Raw genomic sequence first — 22,720 nt, 5'->3', positions numbered from 1 at the left:
ACTTTGTAGCTTGAAAAATGTTAAAGACCTTTTGCTGGTTTATTTTGACATTTTTTAATGACAACACTTTTATTAAACAATGAACTGAGTGAATTGGCCAACCTCCGATGCACTTGGCTGAAGGCCGTGCCCCACATGGCGGATTGCTACCCGCACAGGTGTTGAAGCAGGGCTTGGCTCCTTGCCTGGCCCGGCCCTTCGGCCTAACCCACGGTGTTCAACGCTGTGAACAGTGTGGGGTTGGCTGCTGTGAAGAAGTTGGACGTAGGGTATGGCCACAGGCATGGGGTTAGCATTAGATATGTTAATATAACATTACTGTACGTTAAAAAAAAAACCTAGAAATTGACTTAATAAACAACTGTTACAGTGATGTTATAGTTAGGTATGATAATAATATCTTACTTTGCTTTAAAAGAAAACCTTAGAAATTCACTGAGAAAAACAAAGGTTAACAGGTGTTCTAGTTAGGTGAAAATGTTTGTTAAAATGTAATGTTTTAAATAGAAAAACACTTAAATTCACCAGTTATAGTTATCTCAAGTAACTATAACTTATGCCCTAAAGTAACTATAACTTGTTCCCTTGCCTTGCACTGATAATTACCCTACATAATACATTATTCAAGACATGTTCTATGACAACATTGATAACATCACTGCAACATTTGAAATGCCACCATTGATTTGAAAACTTGCATGGCAAGGATTCAAGTTATAGTTTCTTTATGGTAAGAGATATAGTAACTTTATGGTAGGAGTTATAGTTACTTGAGATAAGTATAACTGGTGAATTTCACTGGTTTTGTTTATTTAAAACATTATATTTTAACTTACATTTTCACCTAAATATAATGTCCCTTTCCCCTTTGTTGTTTTTTTCAGTAAATGTATATAAATATTGTTGTTGTTGTATGTACTTTATTTGATATAAAATATCATAAAAGCTTTGAACAAAGTATTTTTTAAGATTTAAAAAGTGCAGCAATTCATACAACAATTAACATATAAAAGGTTTGTATAAAAAACATTAAAAGCAGAATATAAAACAAGTTTTACACTGTACACAATAAAAACAGATTCATTTACAAAAGGCAGTTAGGAGCATTTGGGCCCAGAGGTTGTTAGCGCTTGCTATGTTTTAACAGGTTTACACGTAGCACCCAAGCACTGCCCAAGTATTTTTCCACCGCACAAATCATACTAAAGGACGAAGTGTCTGATTTAAACGTATGCAGTGCTACCCTGTAATCGGTAAACCCCAGGTTTCAGCCATTTCCTCCTGGGAGAACTGTAAGCAGGACATGCGAAAAGGAAGTGGGGAAGTGATTCTAATGGGGCTTGGCAACCTGGGCAGCTCACAGAAGCCAAGCTATAGTTCCTCCATCCTGCTACCAAGTCAGTTGGTGGGAGCATCCCAAATCTAAATTTTGTAAATAACAATCTATCACGAGGAGATTGTATAAAATCAAAATAGTGCTCAAATTTAGCAACCGGCTTGTGCATTAAAAACTGTTCAGTGAGGGTCCCCCAGTTGGATTTTCGATCCTCCACCCCTTTCACCCAATCCCAGTATGCCTTCTTAATGATTTGCTTGTCTGGCACTATCTGGGTTGCCCAGGCCTCTCCGAAGCCAATATCAATTGCCAACTGCTTAATTTAGCAATCCACTTGATCTTGTTCCCCGTGTCTAGATTGATAATCTCCGACAGAGCAGCCGCATAGTTGACTAGTTCAGGGGTCCTTCTTTGGCGTATCCAGAACAATAGTGGGCGTAGTCTAACGATATTAGTAAGGGACTGCTTCCCCAGGTCTCTACGGAGCGGAGTCAGAGGGGTGGAGAGCGGAAGAGATAGAAGCCCTCTAAGTAACTTGTTCTCTGATCTTTCTAACTCACAAACCTCTTCAAACCCCCATAACTCCGACCCGTAGAGTGCCGAGGGTAGTGCCCTACCATCGTAGACCATAAGAGCCGGGCCTATTGGTCTACTAGACAAGAGCTTCTGCTCTCTTAGAATGGCTCCCGCTACCCCTCTATGATTGAGGAGCATCTTGGCCAGATGGGTGGAGAAGTGTGGCTCAGGGGTTAGAGGCGGCAGACCCGGAAGCTGAGATCGGTCCTGGACCAGGGTTCAAGTCCCTGCCTCGGCGGGTCTTGGGCTAAAAATTCCACGGGCTCGATAATTCTCGCTCCGGTGCCTTCTCGACTCACGGGTTCACACTCTGCGACTCTGGGCAATAGCTTGCTTAATCTCCACAACGGCCCCTCGCGGCGGGATGCCTGACTTTCACCTTGTGGATACCCGCTGGGGCTATCACACAGGGGAATATCAGGACGGGTTCCCTAAGCAAGCGCCGGGACACCCACTGCGGGTAGCTGTGCGCTATATAAGCTCAACTACATTTACATTTACATTTACATTTACTTCATTTTGCTATTCAGCCTGATCCCCAAATAATCAAAAGACACCACAGTTTCTAAAAGGGTACCATTCAGGTTGATGGTGTTCTTGAAGTGCTTGGAAGGGGAGAGAGTCATCAGCTTTGCTTTATCGGTGTTAATTGTTAGACCCCGTAAACAACAAAACTGACTAAATCTGTCTAGCAGTTTTTGTAGGCCCGACTGTGTTTTTGAGACCAGTAACGTATCATCTGCGAATAGGAGGGTAGGTGTTTTCTCCCCGGCCAGGGTTGGGGCGTCTGTTGGAACCTCTCGCAGATGGTCTACCACCCCATTTATGAAGAGGGAGAACAAAGTTGGAGCCAAGACGCAACCCTGGCGGACCCCCCTATTCACTGCCACCCTCCCCGTTAACTGGCCCTGGGTGCCCCACCTGATCCTGGCATAGTTCCCCTCATGGAGCCGCTTGGTAAAGTCTAGAATCATAGGTGGAATCCCTAAGTCATACAGGACTTGCCATAACTTGGCCCTGGGTACCAGGTCGAATGCGGTCTTGAGGTCGATGAACGCCAAGTATAGGCTGCCCTTCCCAATGGATACCACTTTCCAGTGTATGGCACAGAATCTAAAGACCTGATCAATCGTCCCTACTTTCTTCCGGAATCCCGCCTGGAAATGCGAAAGGACATTGGCCTCATCCATCCAGGAGCTTATTCTTGTTAGGAGGACCCTGCCAACCACTTTTTGCGTTACGTCGATTAAGCTAATTGGCCTGTAGTTGGCAGGATCCTCCTTATTGCCCTTTTTATATATCGCCACCACCTCTGCCCCTTTCCAGGAATCCGGGACGGGATGGCCTCTGACTATCAGGTTCATTAAGAGACGAATAAAGTCCGCCCACACTTTTATTTCCTGCAAGAGCAAATTCCCAGGAAGGCCATCAGGGCCCGCCACCTTCCTGCGGCTAGCCCGGCTATGGCAGATGAAACCTTGTTGAGCACAAATGGCTCTTCTATGTTAACCCCCTCTAGCAGATGGCCTAGACTAGACTCCCTAGCAGGTACTGGGAAAGAACCGTTGGTCCTTGCCGCAGATGTTTCAACGTCACAGTACAGAGCAAGGGAATAGGCGTGCCATTCCTGCTCTGTAATGTTGTTGGGAATCAAATCGGATCCATTCCTCCTACTTTTATTAAGTATTCCCCAGAATACTGCAGAATCCTTTAGTAGTGAGGCGGCTTTAAGTTCTTGCTAATGGTCTTCTTCCCAGTTAGGTTTTGCCTGATCGACTGCCCTTGCATACTCTTTTCTCGCTAATCTGACCAGGGAAGGGTTTTTTACATCCGCGCTAGTTGAATTCTCCTCCTGTGCTGAGATTTTAAAAAACCCATGCTCCATGACGAGCTGGGCTCGTCATCAGCGTGCGAGGAGGCTACACCATGACGAGCCCAGCTCGTCATGAGCCTGGAAGGGGTTAAGGCCAAAGAGAGACTGTGCCTCGTCCCTGCAACCGTCTGAGTACCATAGGTTGGAAGGCTTGGGAAGCTGTTTCTTAGTGGAACTCTGATTGCTAGGGATCGGACTGGAATGGTGAGAACCACCCGAGTTGCCTCAAAGACTTTGGCAACTGACACATGCTGTTCAAAAGGGTCAGGTTGGACCAGTAGGTGAAGTCAAAAGTTATTGATAGAGGTGGACTTCACAGTGGATTTCTTTCAAACAGATGTGATTGGACCAGTCCTGCACCTTTTAGGTTGAGCCTGGGCAGGGCATGCGCTGCTCTGCGAGGCATGCTGTATTGAGTTATTGTATAAAAGCTCTGGCCATTTCATGCCCATCTTTTCAATTGGCTCCTGTTACATTCCATTCAAAATTGCTGCTTTTCATTAGTGAACAGGCTTACTAGTCCCTCCTTGGTACCACCTTGTCTGCATTTGTAACCTCCCATAATGACTGGACTTTTACTTGTGGTGTTACACGGTCTGCTTTATTTAGTCGTGAGCACTATTTTCTTTAATGGTCTTACTCTATTCCACCCACAACGTTGAAGCGTGCCGCCCGCTTTTACATTGTTATTTTTAATGTATTTATTTTTTAATTTGCAGTGTGGTCCGCTTTCACTTTAGCGGCCGTGCTTCTTTATTTATTTAATTTTCAGCGCGGTCCGCTTTCACTTTAGAAGCTGTGCTTTTTTATTTAATTATTAGCAGCGTGGTCCGCATTCACTTTAGCAGCCGTGCTACAGAAATGTGCTTTCTTTATTTTTTAAGTGTAAGCGCCCCATACAGCAATTTCACTTTAATGTTGGCCGTGCCCCTTTCTTTAGACGCTGCTCACTGTAACCCGAATAAGGTGAGCAGCGTCTAAAGAAAGGGGCGCGGCCACTATGAAAGTGGTCTCCCATTTTCAAGCGTTTTAGCTATCAGCATTAGAAATGACAATGCCTTTTACATATGTGTTGCTTTTAAAAACACATAAATAAAAGGCATTGTCATTTACAATGCCAATAGCTTAAACTCTTACAAATGCGAGACCTATTGCATTGGAAATGTTTGTCAATTTAGGTAGTAGCACTCCAGATCTTATAGAGAGATAAAACAACTTTGGAGAATGTTCTGTGGTAACCAATGCTGGTAGTGGGCTTTCATGGAATGTGTGGCTTTAAGGCCCTCCATCAAGAGCTTGTCTTTAGAGTGGACGATGAGTGTAGGTCAAAATCAAGAGCACAGCCATTCACCGGGCAATATATGTGTGGCGGCCCTGTGCAGTTCCTACCCTTAGAAGGTGGTATTTTGGATGGTAATATTTTTTCAGATAAAAAAATGACAGAAGACTTACAAGTGGCCTTGACTTTGAGGGTCCTCTGGTGTGCTGGGTGCAGTAAAACCTTTTTGTTGAATCCTGAATAATGTTCGTAATTAATTGGCTTGTTGTGCAAGAACCTTTTTTGCATATATAAATGATTTGCTATGGTGTAGCTTGGATTTAAATGTCTTAGGGACTAGCCCAAGGGACTAGGAAGGATTGAGCTAACAGGAGGCTCATATTCCTAAGACTACTTATATCAATACAATGCTCCATCTTGTGTGTTGGGGGGAAGTGAGACTTTAAACTCATCAACAAGATGGATGCGGCTCAAGAAGTTAGAATAATGATGAGAGGTTCAATTTTTTTTTTTAAATATATATTTTTTTTTATTGCAGAGTTATAAACCACAGGATACAATTAATCAGCCAGTACACTTGTGAGATCCCCCCGTCCAATAAGAATTCCCAGTCGTACACAGCCATTCAGCCCGCATCCCGGAGGCCGGGCGGCATATTATATCGCTCAAGAGGAACACATCACAGTGCACGTCCCATAGGGACCCTGGTTGAAAGATCGTTTTGCGTATCTGCTTTTACCCCCCCACCCACAACAACCTTCCCGTCAGCCATCCCAGTGATAGTCAGTGATGTCGCCCTTGTCGGGACCTGCCCTAGGCGCTATGGGTCGTCACACCTGGCCGCTCTACCCAGCCATTCTACCCTCCACATAGTATCCACCGTCCCAGCAGATCCAAGGCCCTAACAAGCGACCATCTAATGGCTTCCGGCCCTCCCCAAACACCCTACAACCAACCCCCCCAACGCCCCCCCTCCCCTGGCAACTGCTAAGGTGTGTGCCTCGTCCTGTCGAATTGGATGGGTCCACTACAGTGCGTGGTACTATACTTCTGTGTTCGCCCCGCGGTGTCCAGCGGCTTAGTTCTCGCCATCCTCATCCTCTACCAAAGAATCACGCAAAGCCTGTACCACTAACTCCCATGCACGCGCCGCATCCAAGGCCTTCTCATTCCCCAACCTTACAGCTTGCTTCATCCGGAGCACACTCTCGCAGTCAGACCACCGCAGCAGCTCATTCTTCCATCTACGCAGTGAGGGTCCCCCCCTGGACTTCCAATGCCACGATATTTCCCTCTGTGCCAATATCAGGCCCAGATCTATGAATTTGCTTGTCACCCTGGTGTGCTTAGTATGCTGGAACCAGAGCAATAGGCACGCCGCCATGTCGAATTCCACCTCCCTGTCAGTCACTTCATTCAGAAGTTCCCCTACCTCCGCCCAATAGGTCCCCAGTTGTGGGCACCCCCAAAACAAGTGGTCCATGTCCGCTCCCGGGGACGAACACCGCGGGCAACAGGCATCCGGCACCTGAAAGTACCGCTGTAATTTCTCAGGAGTTAAATAGGCCCTATGGAGCACATAGAAATGCACCTGCTGAAAACGCGCGTTTCTAGTGCCCTTCCACGTGCGTCGCAGGATGTGACCCCATGCCGTATCCGGTATGGGCCGGCCGACGCTCACCTCCCATTTAGCCTTGAGCCCTTGGAGTGGTTCCAGCCCCTCGTTCAGCATCCTATTATGGAGGCACGTCACAGCTTTGAACGTACCAGCCGCCATCACCACATATTGGCACGCCATAGTCGTCGTGGGTTCCAGGAGCCCCTCTTTCCAGTGCTTTTGTATGGCAGCCACTACTGCCGCGTGTAGGAGGAAGCCCCCAGCAGGCAGCCCAAACTGGTCCCGGAGCACTTCGAACGGCGCCAAAGCCCCATCTATGTACAAGTCGCCCACCACCTGCAGTCCCGCCTCCTCCCAATCCAGCAACGGGGACCAATCTCCTCCGTGCGGTAATGCCGTCAACATCCCGATCGGGATCTCCGGGGCATAAGGCCGCGATGCCCTCGCTCTCCGAAGGCTCCTTTGCCAGCACAGCCGGAGCGTCCGCTCTTCCATGGTGAGGGCCCGTAACTCGAGCCGCTGCTGCATGATGATGTAGGACAGCACGTGGCGTTGTATTCCCCGATCCCGGTCCTCCTCCGGGCCCCGGAACACCCTGGCTATGTTCTGTATAAGGACCTGCAACTGCGCTGCAAGATAATACAGCTCGAGGTCGGGCACAGCCATGCCCCCTTCCAGCTTGGGGCGAAGTAGCGTGCTCAGGGCTACTCTACGGCGGCCATGCCCCCATAGAAAGCCAATTATCATTGACCGCAGTTCTCTAAACACCCCCTGGGGAATCCAGACAGGCAGCGTTCGGAAATAATAGAGGAAGCGGGGGAGCGCCACCATTTTCAACAGTGCTATCCTGCCCAGGACTGTCAGCGGGAGGGTTGACCAGAAAGACAAGCTGCCCCGCAGCGCCCGGACACAGCGGCCAATGTTGCCCTCCAATAGGTCCGCAGCCGCGTGGTAAATGCGGACACCCAAATAGGTGATGCAAGAGGGTTCCCATACCACACCCAAATCGCTGCTAGGGGCTGGCGATCCCGCTCGCAGCGGGAACACACAAGTCTTCGCCCAATTGACCTTAAGGCCCGACAGCCGGCCGAACTCAGACAACAGATCCATCGCTCCCACCAATGCCCCCGAGGTGTCAGCTAGGTACAGGAGCAAGTCATCCGCGTATAGCGATATATAATGCCACTGCCCGCCACTAACTATCCCCGCGTATCGGTCACCTGACCTCGCATGGACCGCCAAGGGTTCCATCGCCAGGGCAAACAATAGGGGGGAGAGAGAACATCCCTGTCGTGTTCCCCTGCCCACCGGGTACGCCGCAGACACCAGGCCGCCCAATCGTACTCTCGCCGTCGCCGAGGTATATAAGACCCTCGTCCACCTCCGAAACCCCTCGCCCATGCCAAACCTCTCTAGCACTCCATCCAGGAAAGGCCATTCCAAGCTATCAAAGGCCTTCTCGATGTCCACAGACAGAACCGCCGGTGCTCCCTCCCTGTCCAAGATGGCGTCCATTATTCCCACCAGGCGGCGGATATTCAGCGCCGTGCTCCTCGTGGGTATAAACCCGGCCTGGTCCCTGTGTACCAGGCCCGTCATATGCGGGGCCAGCCTGGTGGCCAGGATTCGGCTCAGGATCTTATAATCCACCGTCAGCATGGACAGCGGGCGATAAGACCTCACATCCGCGGCATCCCGGCCAGGCTTGAGGAGCGGTACAATCAAGGCCTCCCGCATGGACCCAGGCAATGCCCCCGTCTCGAAGGCCTCCGTATACACCACCAGCAGCCTGGGCGCCAAGCTGTCCACATATTGTTGATAGAATTCAATTGGCAGTCCGTCCACCCCGGGCGTCTTGTTGCGGGCCATATGTTTGATGGCCGCCCGTATTTCCGTGAGCGTGATCGGGCTACCCAGCTCCCTCACGTCTTCCTCGTCCAGGACCGGGAGCTGTCTCTCCCCCAGGTATTCCGTGATGTCCTGAACCCCCACTCCCAGCTGACTCCGGTATAGTTCCTCATAATACCCCCTAAATCGTTCCAATACCGCTGCCTGGGAGTACACCATCTCTCCCTGCGCATTATTAATGCTGAGAATCGGGCAGCCCCTAAGTTCCGGGTTAGCTAGTCTGGCCAAGAGGGTACCCACCTTGTCCCTTTCTGCGTGTGCCCTGATGATGTACTGCCTATAGTCATAGCACCTCAAACGTTCCGTCTCGGTGGCAACCACTTCCTTCGCCTCCAACAACTGGGCCCGTAGACCTGGCCTAGCCGGCCTGCGGCGCTCCAAGTCCCTCAAAGTTTCTTCCGCTTTCATTAGGTCATTCAGCACAGTCGTACGAGCATTTGAGAACCTACCCAAACACACCCCTCTCACCACCACTTTCATTGCATCCCATTCAGTAGACCTACTCGCAGCCGTGCCCTCATTCACTCCGAAATAACTATCAATGCCTTGCCGAACCGCATCGCTGAACACAGAATCCTCTAGCGTCTCCGGCCGAAGCCGCCATGTTGGTATCACTGAGCGCTCTCTCTGCCACTGAATGTGCACCAATAGGGGGTTATGATCGGATATAGTCCTAGCCAGGTACTCCGCATGGGTAATCAATGGGGCTAGGGATCCCCCGCAAAGCACCGAATCGATCCTGACATGTAGATCATGGAGAGCGGAATAAAAGGAATAATCCCTGGCTCCCCTGTGCCGCTCCCTCCAGACATCCAGCAACCCCCATCGTTCCTGCCAATCCTTCCTGTGCGCGGCTAGCCTGCGCACCGGAGAGTCTACTAGGGGGGGATGGGACCTATCCAGAGCAACATCCGTAATCGAGTTGAAGTCCCCCCCTAACACTATCGGACCCGCCAGGAAAGAGGCCAAGGACCCCGAGAGACTATCAAAGTATCGGCCTTGGTCAGTGTTCGGTGCATAGACACAGCAGAAAACCACATCCCGTCCATATAACCTCCCCTCCACCGCCACAAACCTGCCATCCGGATCTACTACTTGGTTCAGCACTTGAAAGGGTATCCCCGCCCTCACCCAGATCAACACCCCCCTGGCATACGCTGAGTAAGTGGTGCCAAACACCTGGCCCCGCCATCTTTTCTGCAAGGCAGCGCACTCTTTTTTGGTGAGATGAGTCTCCTGGAGCATAGCAATCTGAACCCCCCTGCGTACCAGATATGCATGTACTTTGTGACGTTTCACCATGGTCCGCAGCCCCCGGACATTCCACGTTAGGCATTTCAAGTTAGGTAATGTCCCCATTCCAACTTCGTACAGTCCGAATCAAATAACAAAGGTCCATGGCCCCCCCATTGCAGTTGCCCCCCCCCAAACATTCCCAAAACTGAAACACTTCCCAAACCCCACTCCCCAGGACAGAGCACACGAACCCAATGGCCGCCCCCATCCAAACCTTGAACCAACTTCTCACACTCTTACCCTGTGGTCTCCACCACAGTCGACCTTAAGGGCCCAAGGGGGGTGAGTCGCCGCCGACCCCAGCTAGCGGAGCCCGCACCCCGCACGTTCATCCCCTCCAAAGCACACAGCTCCCCCTCCCGGCAACCCGCCCTCCATCAACAGGATATCACCCTACCATGAAGTCCCGATCTAGTCCCAGTTCTATCTCAGCCGCAGAAAATACCATCCGATGTCTGTGGGGTTACTATCGGCCCCTTCGAGCTTTCCGCCTCTGAAAGTTCCTCTCCTGTTCTGCTGCCTTCCCCTCCCGAGTCCGTTTCTGCCCGTTCACTGTTCTGTTGCGACCCTGTAATGGCCGCCGTCGCTGCGAGCGCATCCCTCTTCTCCGCCGCCATTTGAGCCTCCCGTTTCTCCCGCTGGCGCCTGTTGCGGGATCTGATGCGTTGTGACTGCCTCACCCGGGGCTGCTTGGGTTGGTCTCGCCTACTTTGGCGTGATCTGTCCGTCCCCGCTCTATATGACTCGAGCCATTGCCAAACTTCGTCCGGAGTCTGGAAAAAGTGCGTAGTGCCGTCCATAATGATCCGCAGCTTGGCTGGGTAGAGCAAGGAGTACTGGATGCCTTCCTCCCTGAGCTCCTTCTTCACAGCGAGGAACGATGCCCTGTTCTTCTGGACCGCTTGAGTGTAATCCGGGAAGATCGTTACCTTACTGTTCTCCACCTCATACGGGCCCGACATCCTGGCCCGCTGGATGAGAAGATCCCGGTCCTTGTAGTGGAGGAGCCGCACCACCATCGGTCGGGGGGGGCGGCCAAGCCCCGGCGGGCGAGCAGGCACCCGGTGAGCTCGCTCCAGAGTGAAAAAAGGAGTAAGCCCCTCCGGTGCCACCACAGTGCGGAACCAGTTCTCCATGTAGGCCACCGCATCCTCCCCCTCAATCCGTTCCGGCAGGCCTACGACCCGCACGTTGTTCCGTCTATTGCGGCCTTCGGCATCCTCCGCCCTCCGCTCCAGTGAGTCCAGTCGGGCCAAAATGTCCGTGATCCTGTGCTCCGCGGTCACCACGGATGGCTTCAGGTCCAGCAACAGCTGGTCATGGTCCTTGACCCTGTCTGCCAGCTTCGCGTGATCCGCGCGTAGCAGCCCCAGGCCCGTGGCCACTTGGGCAATGTCATTGTGCAATGCTTCCTTAGTGGAGGTGATCGCATCAAGGATGGCATCCAAACGCCGGTTCAGCCGCTGTTCCTGATCAAGCTCCGGGGAGGGACTCTCACTCAGCCGAGTTGATGTCGCTGAGTCCCCCTCGCGACTCCCGGGCATCGGCCCTCCGATCGCCGCCATGCCAGGGTGCTGCGTCAGAAGTCCAGTCGCCCGTTTTGCGATTACGCCCGTGGTTCCGTGCCGATCTCCGGGCACCGGGCAGCGCAATGTCCCCGCCGACGCTCTTAGGAACAATGGCCAGGTGGACGGGCTCCGTTCCGTCACCCCCCTCCGGCCTGAGGGGGGAAGGATGAGTCTCAGGGCGGTGGCCAACGAGGGTCCCCGAGCTCCTGGGTGAATCAGGTCAGCGTCCCCTGGTCTCAGGACACAGCACCGCCAATCCTAGTGCCTCGGGCAGCCGAGTGCAGGATCTCTTGCCACTCGGCGACAACTTGGCTCAGGGCTGAAGTTCGGGACCGTCCGACCTCCTTGCCGCCATTTTCTTCTCACCCTCGGCAACACCTCGGCCGCCTATTCTCTCGATCTTCTCGGGGCCAGCAGTCCCCCAGCGACTCTCCGATTGCGCCCAGCTGTCCCCTTACACTTCAGAGGGCAGGAACGTCTTCTTTGGGTCGCCTAGGGTCCCGAAAACAGGAGAATTAGCGGGATTCCGCGCGGAGCTGCGAGCTCACGCCGCCATCCCGATCGGCGTCCAAGCCACGCCCCCATGATGAGAGGTTCAAGACGTTGGTTGACTGGGCCTGGAGGACAATAGACCATCACATTCCAGATCACTGTGGATTTGCTGGAAAATCCATTGAGTGCGAAAACGTCACCATTGTCCGATGATCGAGTCTGAGAGACTTCAGTGACTTTTGAGTAAGATTTAAATGTAAAAGCCTTTTCCTTCACCACCAAGTTTGTGGTCTCAGTTTTGCAGGGTGCCCTTCCAGGCAAGGGAGCAATCATTGGTCACCCATGGCTCAGTATGGAACAGACAATGGCATTGTTAATAAGGTATGAGGCCTCTAACGTGTTTATTGCTGGTAGTGGCTGACTGTATGCTAACAAGTCAGTTGACCTGACCTGGATTTTTTTCTGTTTCCTTTTGCCTGGATTCCAATCACTCCTGTGTTCTAACTGCAATCCTCAGAGTAACACTTGTTCCCTTGTGTTAACTGGTGCACGGCCACTGCATAGTAGCTATCCATGCTCGCCGGGCAAGTAACAATTACAGTTCACCTCTGGCCTGGTTTCTGTAATGCACTGTTATGCAGTAGTGGCACATTTCAGATTTCACAATGCAACTCTGTTCTCAGTTGCCGAGAACTCATACAGAATTGCCTATCATTAAAACTTATGACCGTAAATGCACCATTTGTTCCCTTTATTTGATTTTTTTGTCCAAGCTGTTGTTATTGATTTTAAATATTGAAAATGGCATAGAGACTGTGGAGAAATCAGAACACATCTCTGAATCACGTTATAGACCTTCAAAATACAGGCTCACAGTCAAGCGGATGCCAAATATGGTCCTATACATGAGAACAATACACACTTGTAATCTCAACCTTTTGCCTTCTCACAAAGTATATATTTGATTTTTTTAGTGTAATCATCCCTCCACCAACTTGAACCCTGCTTGAGAAGGGCCTTGCTTACTTCACATGCTTGCGTGGCCCTTTGACTAGCAAAACAGTATGGCTGGCCCTCCACATATAAAAGATTCGACATCAGTGATCTCAAAACTCAGGGTGGTGAATGCCTCTTATTCGTTTATCCTTGATGGAGCCATGCAGTCCAGTTTCCACGCGCTGCCTTGTGGGTTACTCTGTGTTTCTACCCCTCCGTGAAGTTTACTGTACCCTCAAACAACAGAGCGCTTCCTAGTGTTGTGAGATCGCTTTTTCCACATTTCCAGTCTGCTTGCAATCCAGAGCACATCCTTGAACAGGCCTGACCTACTCTAAGCCTACTCATTAATCCCCTTAGGTTGTTGTTGTTAAATCAACTGTGGGAAACCTCTGTACTGTAGTGAGGGTAGGACCTACAACTCCTTTCTGGAATTGGAAGTATGCTATGTAGAGTGTATGTTTCCCGATGTATGTGTATTTCCAAGTGGATAGTGTCTAGAACAACACCAATTTCCAGTGTTTGAACAAAGATTCATCTTAAAACACAAATAGTACAATAGAAAATCTTTACTGTAAGCAACAGGTGTTGAAAGTACATTTGCTATCAGTAAGGGAGTGCCCTGGTGAATCCTGTATACAACTTTCAGGCTATCTCGCCTAACTGTTCTCCAATTTGAATTACTTTGATGTGAGTTCCAAGGCATTGCACTCTCTCAACATAGATACAGCCTGGAGTCTCTTGATAATGTTATGGACACATCCATTATTTGTAGTCGCTACCTAGAGATTTCTATTCGTGATGTGGTGTTACGTAGAGGCATTATGAAGGGAAAAGAGCCGGGTAATAATCTAACTGTGTTCTCTCAATAGATATGCTACTGATCTAAATTTGTACATTCCTCCAACTAGGGAAACTGTATTGAATTATTTTTTTTTTGTTAAGCAATTTTAATGTTTTCTTTTAAATTTTTTTATTTTTAATTGTCCATATTTTAATTGTTTTAAATGCCTTTTATACTCTTGCCTACAAGATAACCTGGTTTCAGTTGATACATAAGGTTCTTAATTTCAGGGGGATGAGTAATAGCGGGGACAGAAAACCACTGTATATAAATGTAGCATATTATCCCACTCGGTTCTAATGGTATTCTGTATTACTTTTTTAGTCCTCAATCGCTGTGTATCATAATCTTCCGCAATTTATGTAATAATATATTTATTTGTGCTTTTATGGCTGTGTAGCCGAAATAAAGTTATTTGACTGACTGACTGATAATGTTGTGTGCAACTGTCCAGGATAAAAGCTTCAAGCTAGTCCTTGGTGTAAGTATTTCAATATGTCAGTGCTTTGTCGCATCGGGAAACATACACTCTATATTGCACGCTTGCAAATGTAGACTTGAGACGCGACGCCGAGCGGACAGATCTTTGAGTGAACTTATGAGGACTACTGCTTTATTCCAAGACCTCTGGCCAATCACCAAGAAGCAGTTGGCTGCCAGTCAACTGCCAGAGACTGACATGTTTGCAGAGATGTCATTTGCAAAAAATAAAATGTAATCAGATTGCACACATGTGCTAACTAATCCACCCCCTCCTTTCGGTTGTTCTGTTCCTACTGTTCCCAGGGTTGTAATGCATGTTGGAGCACATACCCAAATATCAAGTCCCGCTGTCAGAAGGAAGTAAGTGGAGAACTTTCCCGCAACATTAAACATGACCTCAAGTGAGCACCTCTTGCAAGCAAGAGCCCTGCATTTGTGTTCAGTTACATCATTCTTGAGCTCTTCTCCATCGGTGTTAACAGGGTTGTGCCAAACAAATGTTTTTAAATCATCGCAAACACTGTCTCATTTTCTCACATTAACTATCGAGAAAAGTGTGGTATTTTTTGGAACCTCATACCGCATAATCTACGTTTTGATTGGAGGAAATGAGTACATTTGTTCAAGCTGTAAGGTAACTGTGCACTGACCCAAAGTTGTGGTTCTTATTGGACAGCAGAGGCCTTCTTACACTGTCCTTTTCCTTGACAGGTGGCAAAACTGCAGAAAGAAGTGGCAAAGCAGTATCACCACTTTCGCAATGAGTTGGATGCGCGTAGACTGCTGATCTCAGATATTAATGAGCTGAAATTACAACGTGATGATGTGAAACAATCACATTCTCACCACGGTAAGAACTTTGAGTAAACAGATTTTTAGGAAAAAAAGGGTCTCTCCAAAACCCCACATAACCTTACAGTTTTCCTATTTCCCCTATCAGAAAGTTAAATAGAACGGCCTGGTGTCTTGAATACTTTGGTGGTGATGAGAAGTTCTATCAAAAATGGGAAAATTTGTACCTGAAATTGACAATATGAATCCTCTGGTAATTAAATGGTTTTGATTAGATGAAATCTTGCGTTCAAAAGCATGACTTAATCAATCAGTTGAATTAAAAGTTTCTTGGTTATTAGCAGGAATATATTAGTGATTTAGAGACATATCATGGATGAGGGTATTATGAGTTTTCTCCTAGACTGTGGTGTGGAAATGCTGCAAGAAACATATATGGTGAAGGATGTTAGGGTTCAGAACTTTAATATTTCTTAAAATATTGCTCAGCTTTTGGGAAGAGGGCTCCTGGTGGGTGATGTTCCAATATTATGGTATCCAAAATACCACTGATAGATTGGCACTCTTTTATAGAACGGATGAACCACAAATGTATTTAGCTGTCGCTATGTATATCTGGCAAGCTTAGGTGTTTACAGAGAAAGCACTGAGGCAGTCTGTCAAGAAATAATTTATGTATACTACAATAATGTAATTATGGATTCATGAATTCTCACACTTTATAGTGGTAATTTTTATAGACATTTTCCCAATTTAATGTATTTAATTTTTTAATGGAGAATAATTTTTAGGACAGCTTTAATCAATGTTTTACATATAAAAGATGCAATTGGTTAACAGCTGAACTTAACATTGTTTTTTTTTAACTTTATTTTTCAGGTTTGTAATGTAACAGTTAAAACCCCCCCAAGTGCCATCAGAACAATACATGTATACAAATCGACAGTCTCATTATGGCACTTTTGTTTGGATATAGGCTTCACCTGGATATACGTAGACCCATGAGGCATAGCAGAATAATATACAAATAAATAGGTATCATCGTGAGTAAATAACCAGACCCTGCACCATACATTGTACTAACTACACCATAGGAGACTCCCCCAGCCTCCTCATCAGACCCCGATCCCTGCGGCAAAAATAACTCGCCACTCGTCCCTTCAGAATCGCTTTGGGAAGCTTGCCCTCTCATTGCCAATCCCAAAATACACATGGCTCGCCAGGCAAGTAGATCCTCTTGTAATTTCTCATCTCTCCTGCTGCGCTGCATATGTGTTTCTTCGGCTAGGGACCATTCTCTCATGTCTCTGAGCCATGTGGGTATCTCTGGGGCCCTCTGTCCCATCCAAGTAATGGCTACCCTGCGCCCTAGCCAGTACTAACATCAATTGCAGTAATCTATAGGACAGCTTCCGTTTCCTCGGCCTAGGGACCAGCGCCAGCAAACAGTGCAAGGGTGTTAGTGTGATGCGGAGGCCCGTAGTGGCAGTTATGTGATCCACAACGCTTGCCCAAAAGCACTTAATTAACGGGCAGTCCCAGGCTAAATGCAGGAAACCCGCCCCCTCTGTGCTACATCTGGGGCAACTATCCCCCCTGTCTGCAGAGTAACGATTCAATAAAATCGGAGTAGGGTAGGTGCGGTATAGGAAGTTAAAGTGTTATAATTTAAAGCGTGCGTTACCTGAGACCTTCTGCGTTAGAGCCCCTATTCGCTTACGTTGCCCTTGGTCCAGCGGCGTACACAAATCCGCTTCCCAGGCCGCCCAGGCCGGTGGCACCGGCGGGGCAGAGTCCCGCTGCATAGCTGCATATAGTAGGGAGATTAGTCTGCGTCCTCTGCCGCAGGACAGAAGAATATTTAAGGTGTAGGTCATTAGGGGCGCCTCCGGATACTGAGGCCAGATTGACCGCACTACATCACGCAGGCCTTGATAGTGAATATACTGTCCTCTGCTGAGGTCAAAGGTCTCTTCCGCCTGTTCATAGGTTAGGAAGGTCTCGGTCGGGTATAGATCGGCCAGGAATTCACAGCCCCCCTCTCGCCAGGCACGGAAGGACATATGTTGTTCCATTGTTACCATGGGTGCCAGGATCCAGATCGGCAGGTCCCTATGGAAGGGCGCTGTTCGCAAGACTCTCTCTATGAATCGCTGCCAAACACTCGCCGTGTGCCTTACAACATAGAGCAATGTTTCATTTGTCCCGCATCAAATCCACCTGTAACTCCTGTACCGATGCTCTACCCGCCAAAAGTCGCGTCTCCCAAACGTACGCATCCGCAAACCATCTGGCCGCTGGTTGCAGCTGCGCAGCGTAATAATATAAGTCAAGGCGCGGGGCCTCTAGGCCTCCCTCCTCATAGGAGCGCACCACAGTATGAAGAGCTACTCTACTGTGCCAGCCCGCCCAAAGTAGGGACGTAAGTAGCATGTTCAGGGTACAAAAGACCCTAGGGGGGAGAGGACACAGCGTATTTTGGAGGACGTAAAGTGTCCTAGGCAGCATTACCATCTTGGCGACGGCCAGCCGACCCATAAGGGATAGCGGCAGGGTATTTCCAAAGTGACACTTATTGCTGCAGGGACTTAATCACCCGATCAATATTGCGGGCCAGTAATTGTGCTTCCGTCGAGGCCACTTGAATACCCAAATAACGAAAGCCCTCCCTTTCCATGTGCAGCCCAAGCTCCAGCAAGTCCCCCTGGGGCACTGACTCAAAACCCGAAAGCGGGAAGATCAGGTACTTGTTTCGGTTGAGCCTCAGTCCCGACGCCTCGCCGAACCGATCCAGATGGTATAACAATATCGGAAGCGCCTTTCTCGGGCTTTCAAATAAAACAAGGTGTCGTCTGCATACAGTGAGATAACATTACAAGTGTCTCCCACCAGAAGTCTCTCTGAAGTGGTGGTGTTCAGCGGAGAATCTCCTCAGAGGGGTTCCCTTCCACAAGGACATTCCCACACAGACTATCGTGATGGATGCGTCTCTCCACGGCTGGGGAGCGCACCCCGGAAACCTACAGATTCAAGGAACGTGGTCCCCGTTGGAGGCCACGTATCACATCAATTTCCTGGAACGCAGAGCTGTTCACTTGGCACTGAAGGCCTTTCATCCGTCCTTCCAGACCAACTCTCTGCTTGTACAGATGGACAATACGACCACGATGTATTACCTCAACAAGCAGGGGGGCTCGAGATCACGCACCCTGTCGCAGGAGGCGCAGACGATCTGGCACTGGCTTCTGGCCAGAGGACTGACGATAACGGCCACCCATCTGCCAGGTGTGCAGAATGTTCAGGCGGACGCACTGAGCAGACTGATTCAGGAAAACCACGAATGTGTCATAAACGACGAAGTACTAGGAGACGTCTTCGCAAGGTGGGGGACTCCAGACGTAGATCCGTTCGCCACCGCCGAAAACAGCAAATGCCGAGATTTCGCCTCCAGGTACTACCAGCAGGGGACGCTGGGGAATGCCCTATGGATCAACTGGTCGAACAGCTTTCTGTACGCTTTTCCACCCATTCCCCTGATTCCGGCGGTACTCATCAAGCTGGCCCGGTCCAGGGCTCAAATGATTCTCATTGCCCCGAAATGGCCCAGGCAATGGTGGTTCACGGACCTGCTTCACCGATCTCTCCTTCCGCACATACGGCTGCCGTGCAGGCCGGACCTTCCCACGAAGTTCGGGGGGCAGATGTTGCACCCCAACCTCTCGTCTTTGAGTTTGGCGGCATTTCTCCTGAGATAGTGCAATATGGCCATCTGAATCTGCCCGAAGATTGCATGGACATACTGAAGAAGTCTAAGAGACCTTCCACTCGGACTTCCTATGCTTACAAGTGGAAGAGGTTCTGTATCTGGTGCCAGTCTAAGAACTATGACCCGACGACGTGCAAGGAAGATGTCATCCTTCCCTACCTTCTACATTTGGCGCAGTCTGGCCTTAATGTTCATTCCATTAAGGTTCATCTTGCTGCATTGACTGCCTACAGGAAATGCCCTCACAGACTTCCTTCTTCCAGATCCCTGTGACCAAAGATTTTTTGGAAGGTTTGAAGAAAGTGTTCCCTCCTGTCAGGCTTCCTTCGCCTTCATGGGAATTGAATGTGGTGCTGTCCAGATTGATGAAGGAGCCTTTTGAACCTATTCATAAGGCTTCGCTGCAGCACCTGTCCTGGAAGGCGGCGTTCCTCGTGGCCATTACATCGGCCCGCAGGGTGAGTGAAATTCAGGCGTTGTGTTGCCAAGAACCTTATACTGTATTTCACGCTGCTAAGGTTGTTATGCGTACTCACCCTAAATTTCTTCCCAAGGTTATTTCTGATTTTCATGTCAACCAGACCATAACGTTGCCTACGTTCTTTCAGAATCCTTCATCTCCAGCGGAAAGGTCTCTACATTCCCTGGATGTTAGGAGGGTGTTGACATTTTATCTGGATAAAACCAAAGATATTCGTAGGTCAGACCAACTATTTGTCAATTATGGATCGGTCAGGACAGGTCTTGCTACCTCTAAGCAGTCCATCTCTAGGTGGATTGTGTCCTGCATACAGTTGTGTTACCAAAAAGCTAATAAGACCTTAGGGGGTAAACCTAAGGCTCATTCCACCAGGGGAAAAGCTGCCACGACAGCTTTACTCCGTAATGTTCCGATTGCAGAGATCTGCAAGGCGGCCACTTGGAAGTCGGTTCATACCTTTGCTAAGCATTACTGTCTGGACACTGATGCCAGGGCAGATGCTCAGGTTGGGCAGGCTTCGCTGCGGAATTTGTTCGCACAATAGTGGTGTTAATTTCTTTTCTCCACCGCCGCTTTGGTGTGGGGATGGGCTTGCCATTCTATTCACTAGATTATGACTATACACAGAGATCTCCTGCTACAGAATGAGTAGTTTCTGTCCTGTAACTCCAGTTCTGTAGTAGGGCTATCTCTGTTATAGTCATAAGCGCACGCCCTCCTCCCCGGTGGAGATAATGATTCATGTAAGGAATGCTACAGGTCTGGCGTGCTACGCCTTCAAAAAGAACTGAAAGTAAAAGGGACCTGCTGTGCATTCTGGGATACTGGGAGAAAGTTCTGGAAAGTTCTCTTAAAGGCACAGTATCCTATTTAAGCCACATAATGGCAGCCTATGGGGCTTGTCTGTCCATGCCTTCCTCTCTATCATTCCAGAGTCTTTTACTGGTAGAGGCAAGTTTCTCTATGGTAGAAACTGGCCAGGCTGTGTTGTGTGTGGTTTTGTTTGGTGGAATTTCTAGTTGAAGTACTGGACTGTGTAGCCTGTGGATATAGGCTGCATTATTTGTCTTTAAATTCTCTCTTAAGTGTCTTTACAGTTTCTGCATGATTTGACAACTTAAGAGATTATTTTTGATTTCTGGAGTCCACGCACATGGGCGGGACTATTCACTAGTTTATGACTATAACAGGGATACCCCTACTACAGAACTGGAGTTACAGGACAGAAACTACTCCTTCCAAAACCTCCCCCCACCCATGAGCAATATACTTGCAACAACAAAACTTGCCAATATGGCACAGCCACCCCATTCGCCTAACAGGGCTAAACCTCCCAAAAGATAAAAAAGGAAACTCCCCATCCCCCACCCAGCTCCCAGCAATGCAGGGCTCGGGCCACCACAGTTAAAGATCACACAATTTGTCCGACCCTTCGCTCCTTTCGAGCAGCTATGCCCCCCCATGCAATAAACTGAGTGCAGTCTCCCTCCTGAGAGAGGTTCCAGTGAGGCCGGCCACCAGCCTCGGAGTCCAACAAACCATACAGGACCATACTCGCCTCTCACGACAGGGCCGCCGATGTCAGCACCTGAACCCCCGCCGTCTCAGGAATCATAGTACTGGTGGGTGAAATAATATCTGTGGTAGGCTGCAGTGTATTTGGGACCAGTACTTCTCCCGGAGGGGGAGTCTTTGATGTGTCGGCAAGGCTTCAGATGACTCCGCCGGTTCCAGGCGGAGGGCCCCATCGTGACTCGCCGCCTCTCCAAGCGCTCAACCGCGTTTGAGCGACGTCTTCGCCTGCTAGTGCGCCTCCTCAGCGGTCGTGTCCCCCAAGTACTTCGGTTCCCCCCCCGCTCTCCTGGAGGAAGGGCATCCCCCCTGATCTCAAGCCACTCCCAGACTTCCTCCGGGGCCTCGAAGAAGTGCGCCTTTCCCTGGGATAGAACCTTAAGCTTAGCCGGGTAGAGCAGCATATACTGTAGGTGTAACTCCCGGAGCTTCTGTTTGACTGCCAGGAAGAACTTCCGCTGTTCGTGGACCAGTTGGGTGTAATCCGGAAAGATGGAGACCCTTGCATTTTCGAACGTTAGATCTGCAGTCTCCCTCGCCGCTCTGAGGATGCAGTCCCTATCTCGGTAATTGAGGATCTTGGCAATGAGTGGAGCTTCGGGCCTTGGTGGCGGAACCAGCGCCCTGTGGGCCCGTTCAATCACGAAGACCTCTGACAGACCCGCCGCGCACAGTGTTGTACGAATCCAGTGCTCCAGAAAACGCTCTGCGTTGCCTGCCTACGCCCGTTCCGGAATACCGAGAACCTTGATGTTACTGCAGCATGCTCTCCCTTCTGCATCGTCTGCCCTCTGCTCCAATGCCCCCGTCGTGGCAGTAAGTTGTGAAACTGGTTTTTTGAAGGACGCCACCTCTCCTTGCAACTGGACGATATTCCCCTCCGCATCAGAAACCTTGTCAGCCACTTTTCGCAGATCTGTCCGTAATAAATTTACGTAAATGGACACCGTTTCGATTTGACACTCCTGGGCAGAATGGGACCCCTAAATCGCCTTCAGCAACTCCGCCCGGGAGGGCTCGTCGGGAGTCGCACCCCCTCGTCTTGCTCCGACTGACGCGTGATCCGCTGCGAGGGGAGTCGCTGAGTAGTATATTGCGTTATGGTGTTTGGCTGCGAGGCACGGGGGGTCTTATCTTTACGCATTGCAGACATCAAATTCAGTCACCCCAGGGCCCCTAGGAGGCAAAGAAATCCCTACCAGTCCCACGTAATGGCCTGCGTAGATGAAGGTGATGCACAACCTATTCCCCAGTCGCAGACTCTCACAATGCCCGCACCAACTCACCGCAGTGTCCCTCTCATGCGTCACGGGCCCTTCACGGTGTGTCCTCGGTGCCGGGGCCCAATGTCAATGCCAATGCCGCGTCCGGGGCCAGTCCCAGTGTAATTGTGGTAGATCACACAGGTGGGAAGGGGCCGCTTCTACTTCTCAGGTTGGCCAGGCCAGGTCCATCCACTAGCCCCAGGGCCACCGTCTCTATCCTGCAGCTCAACCAGGTGGCCACGTGACCGAGGGAGCCCCCACGACCCAGACCACGAGGGCCGACCTTCACACCTCCACCAGGTCCCGTCAGTACTCACGCGCTGAAGCCCAGCTCCAGTCCCCCGAGTCCTCAAAAGGCGGCCTCAGTCCCAACTCCACCAGTCATGATAGGCCTAGACCTCGAATGCGTCGGTCGGCCAGAGGGCCCAGCAGACCCCCCGGCGGTCCACAGATGGTAGCCGGTGCCCTCCGCCATCTCAGTTCTCCCGGGGCCGTCCACACCTGTCGCTCGGGTCCCGGGACTCCCCCCGCCCCAGCAGCACAGGCAGCAGCTTCAGCCCAGGCCGCCCGGAGCG

At 50.0% G+C, this 22,720-nt stretch overlaps 1 protein-coding gene across 1 annotated transcript in view; it reads left to right on the top strand.

Annotated features, from left to right (window-relative positions):
- TSNAXIP1 (translin associated factor X interacting protein 1) overlaps nucleotides 1-22,720 on the top strand; it is a 480,293-nt gene that overhangs the window by 253,489 nt on the left and 204,084 nt on the right. The window contains exon 7 of the mRNA XM_086945262.1: nucleotides 14,981-15,119. Coding sequence (XP_086801388.1) covers nucleotides 14,981-15,119 — 139 coding nt within the window. The remainder of the gene's footprint in view (nucleotides 1-14,980; nucleotides 15,120-22,720) is intronic.

This window comes from Lissotriton vulgaris, chromosome 12 (genome assembly GCF_964263255.1).
Source record: "Lissotriton vulgaris chromosome 12, aLisVul1.2, whole genome shotgun sequence".
In the NCBI taxonomy this organism is placed as follows: Eukaryota; Metazoa; Chordata; class Amphibia; order Caudata; family Salamandridae; genus Lissotriton; species Lissotriton vulgaris.
This window is presented reverse-complemented; position numbering and strand designations above follow the sequence as displayed.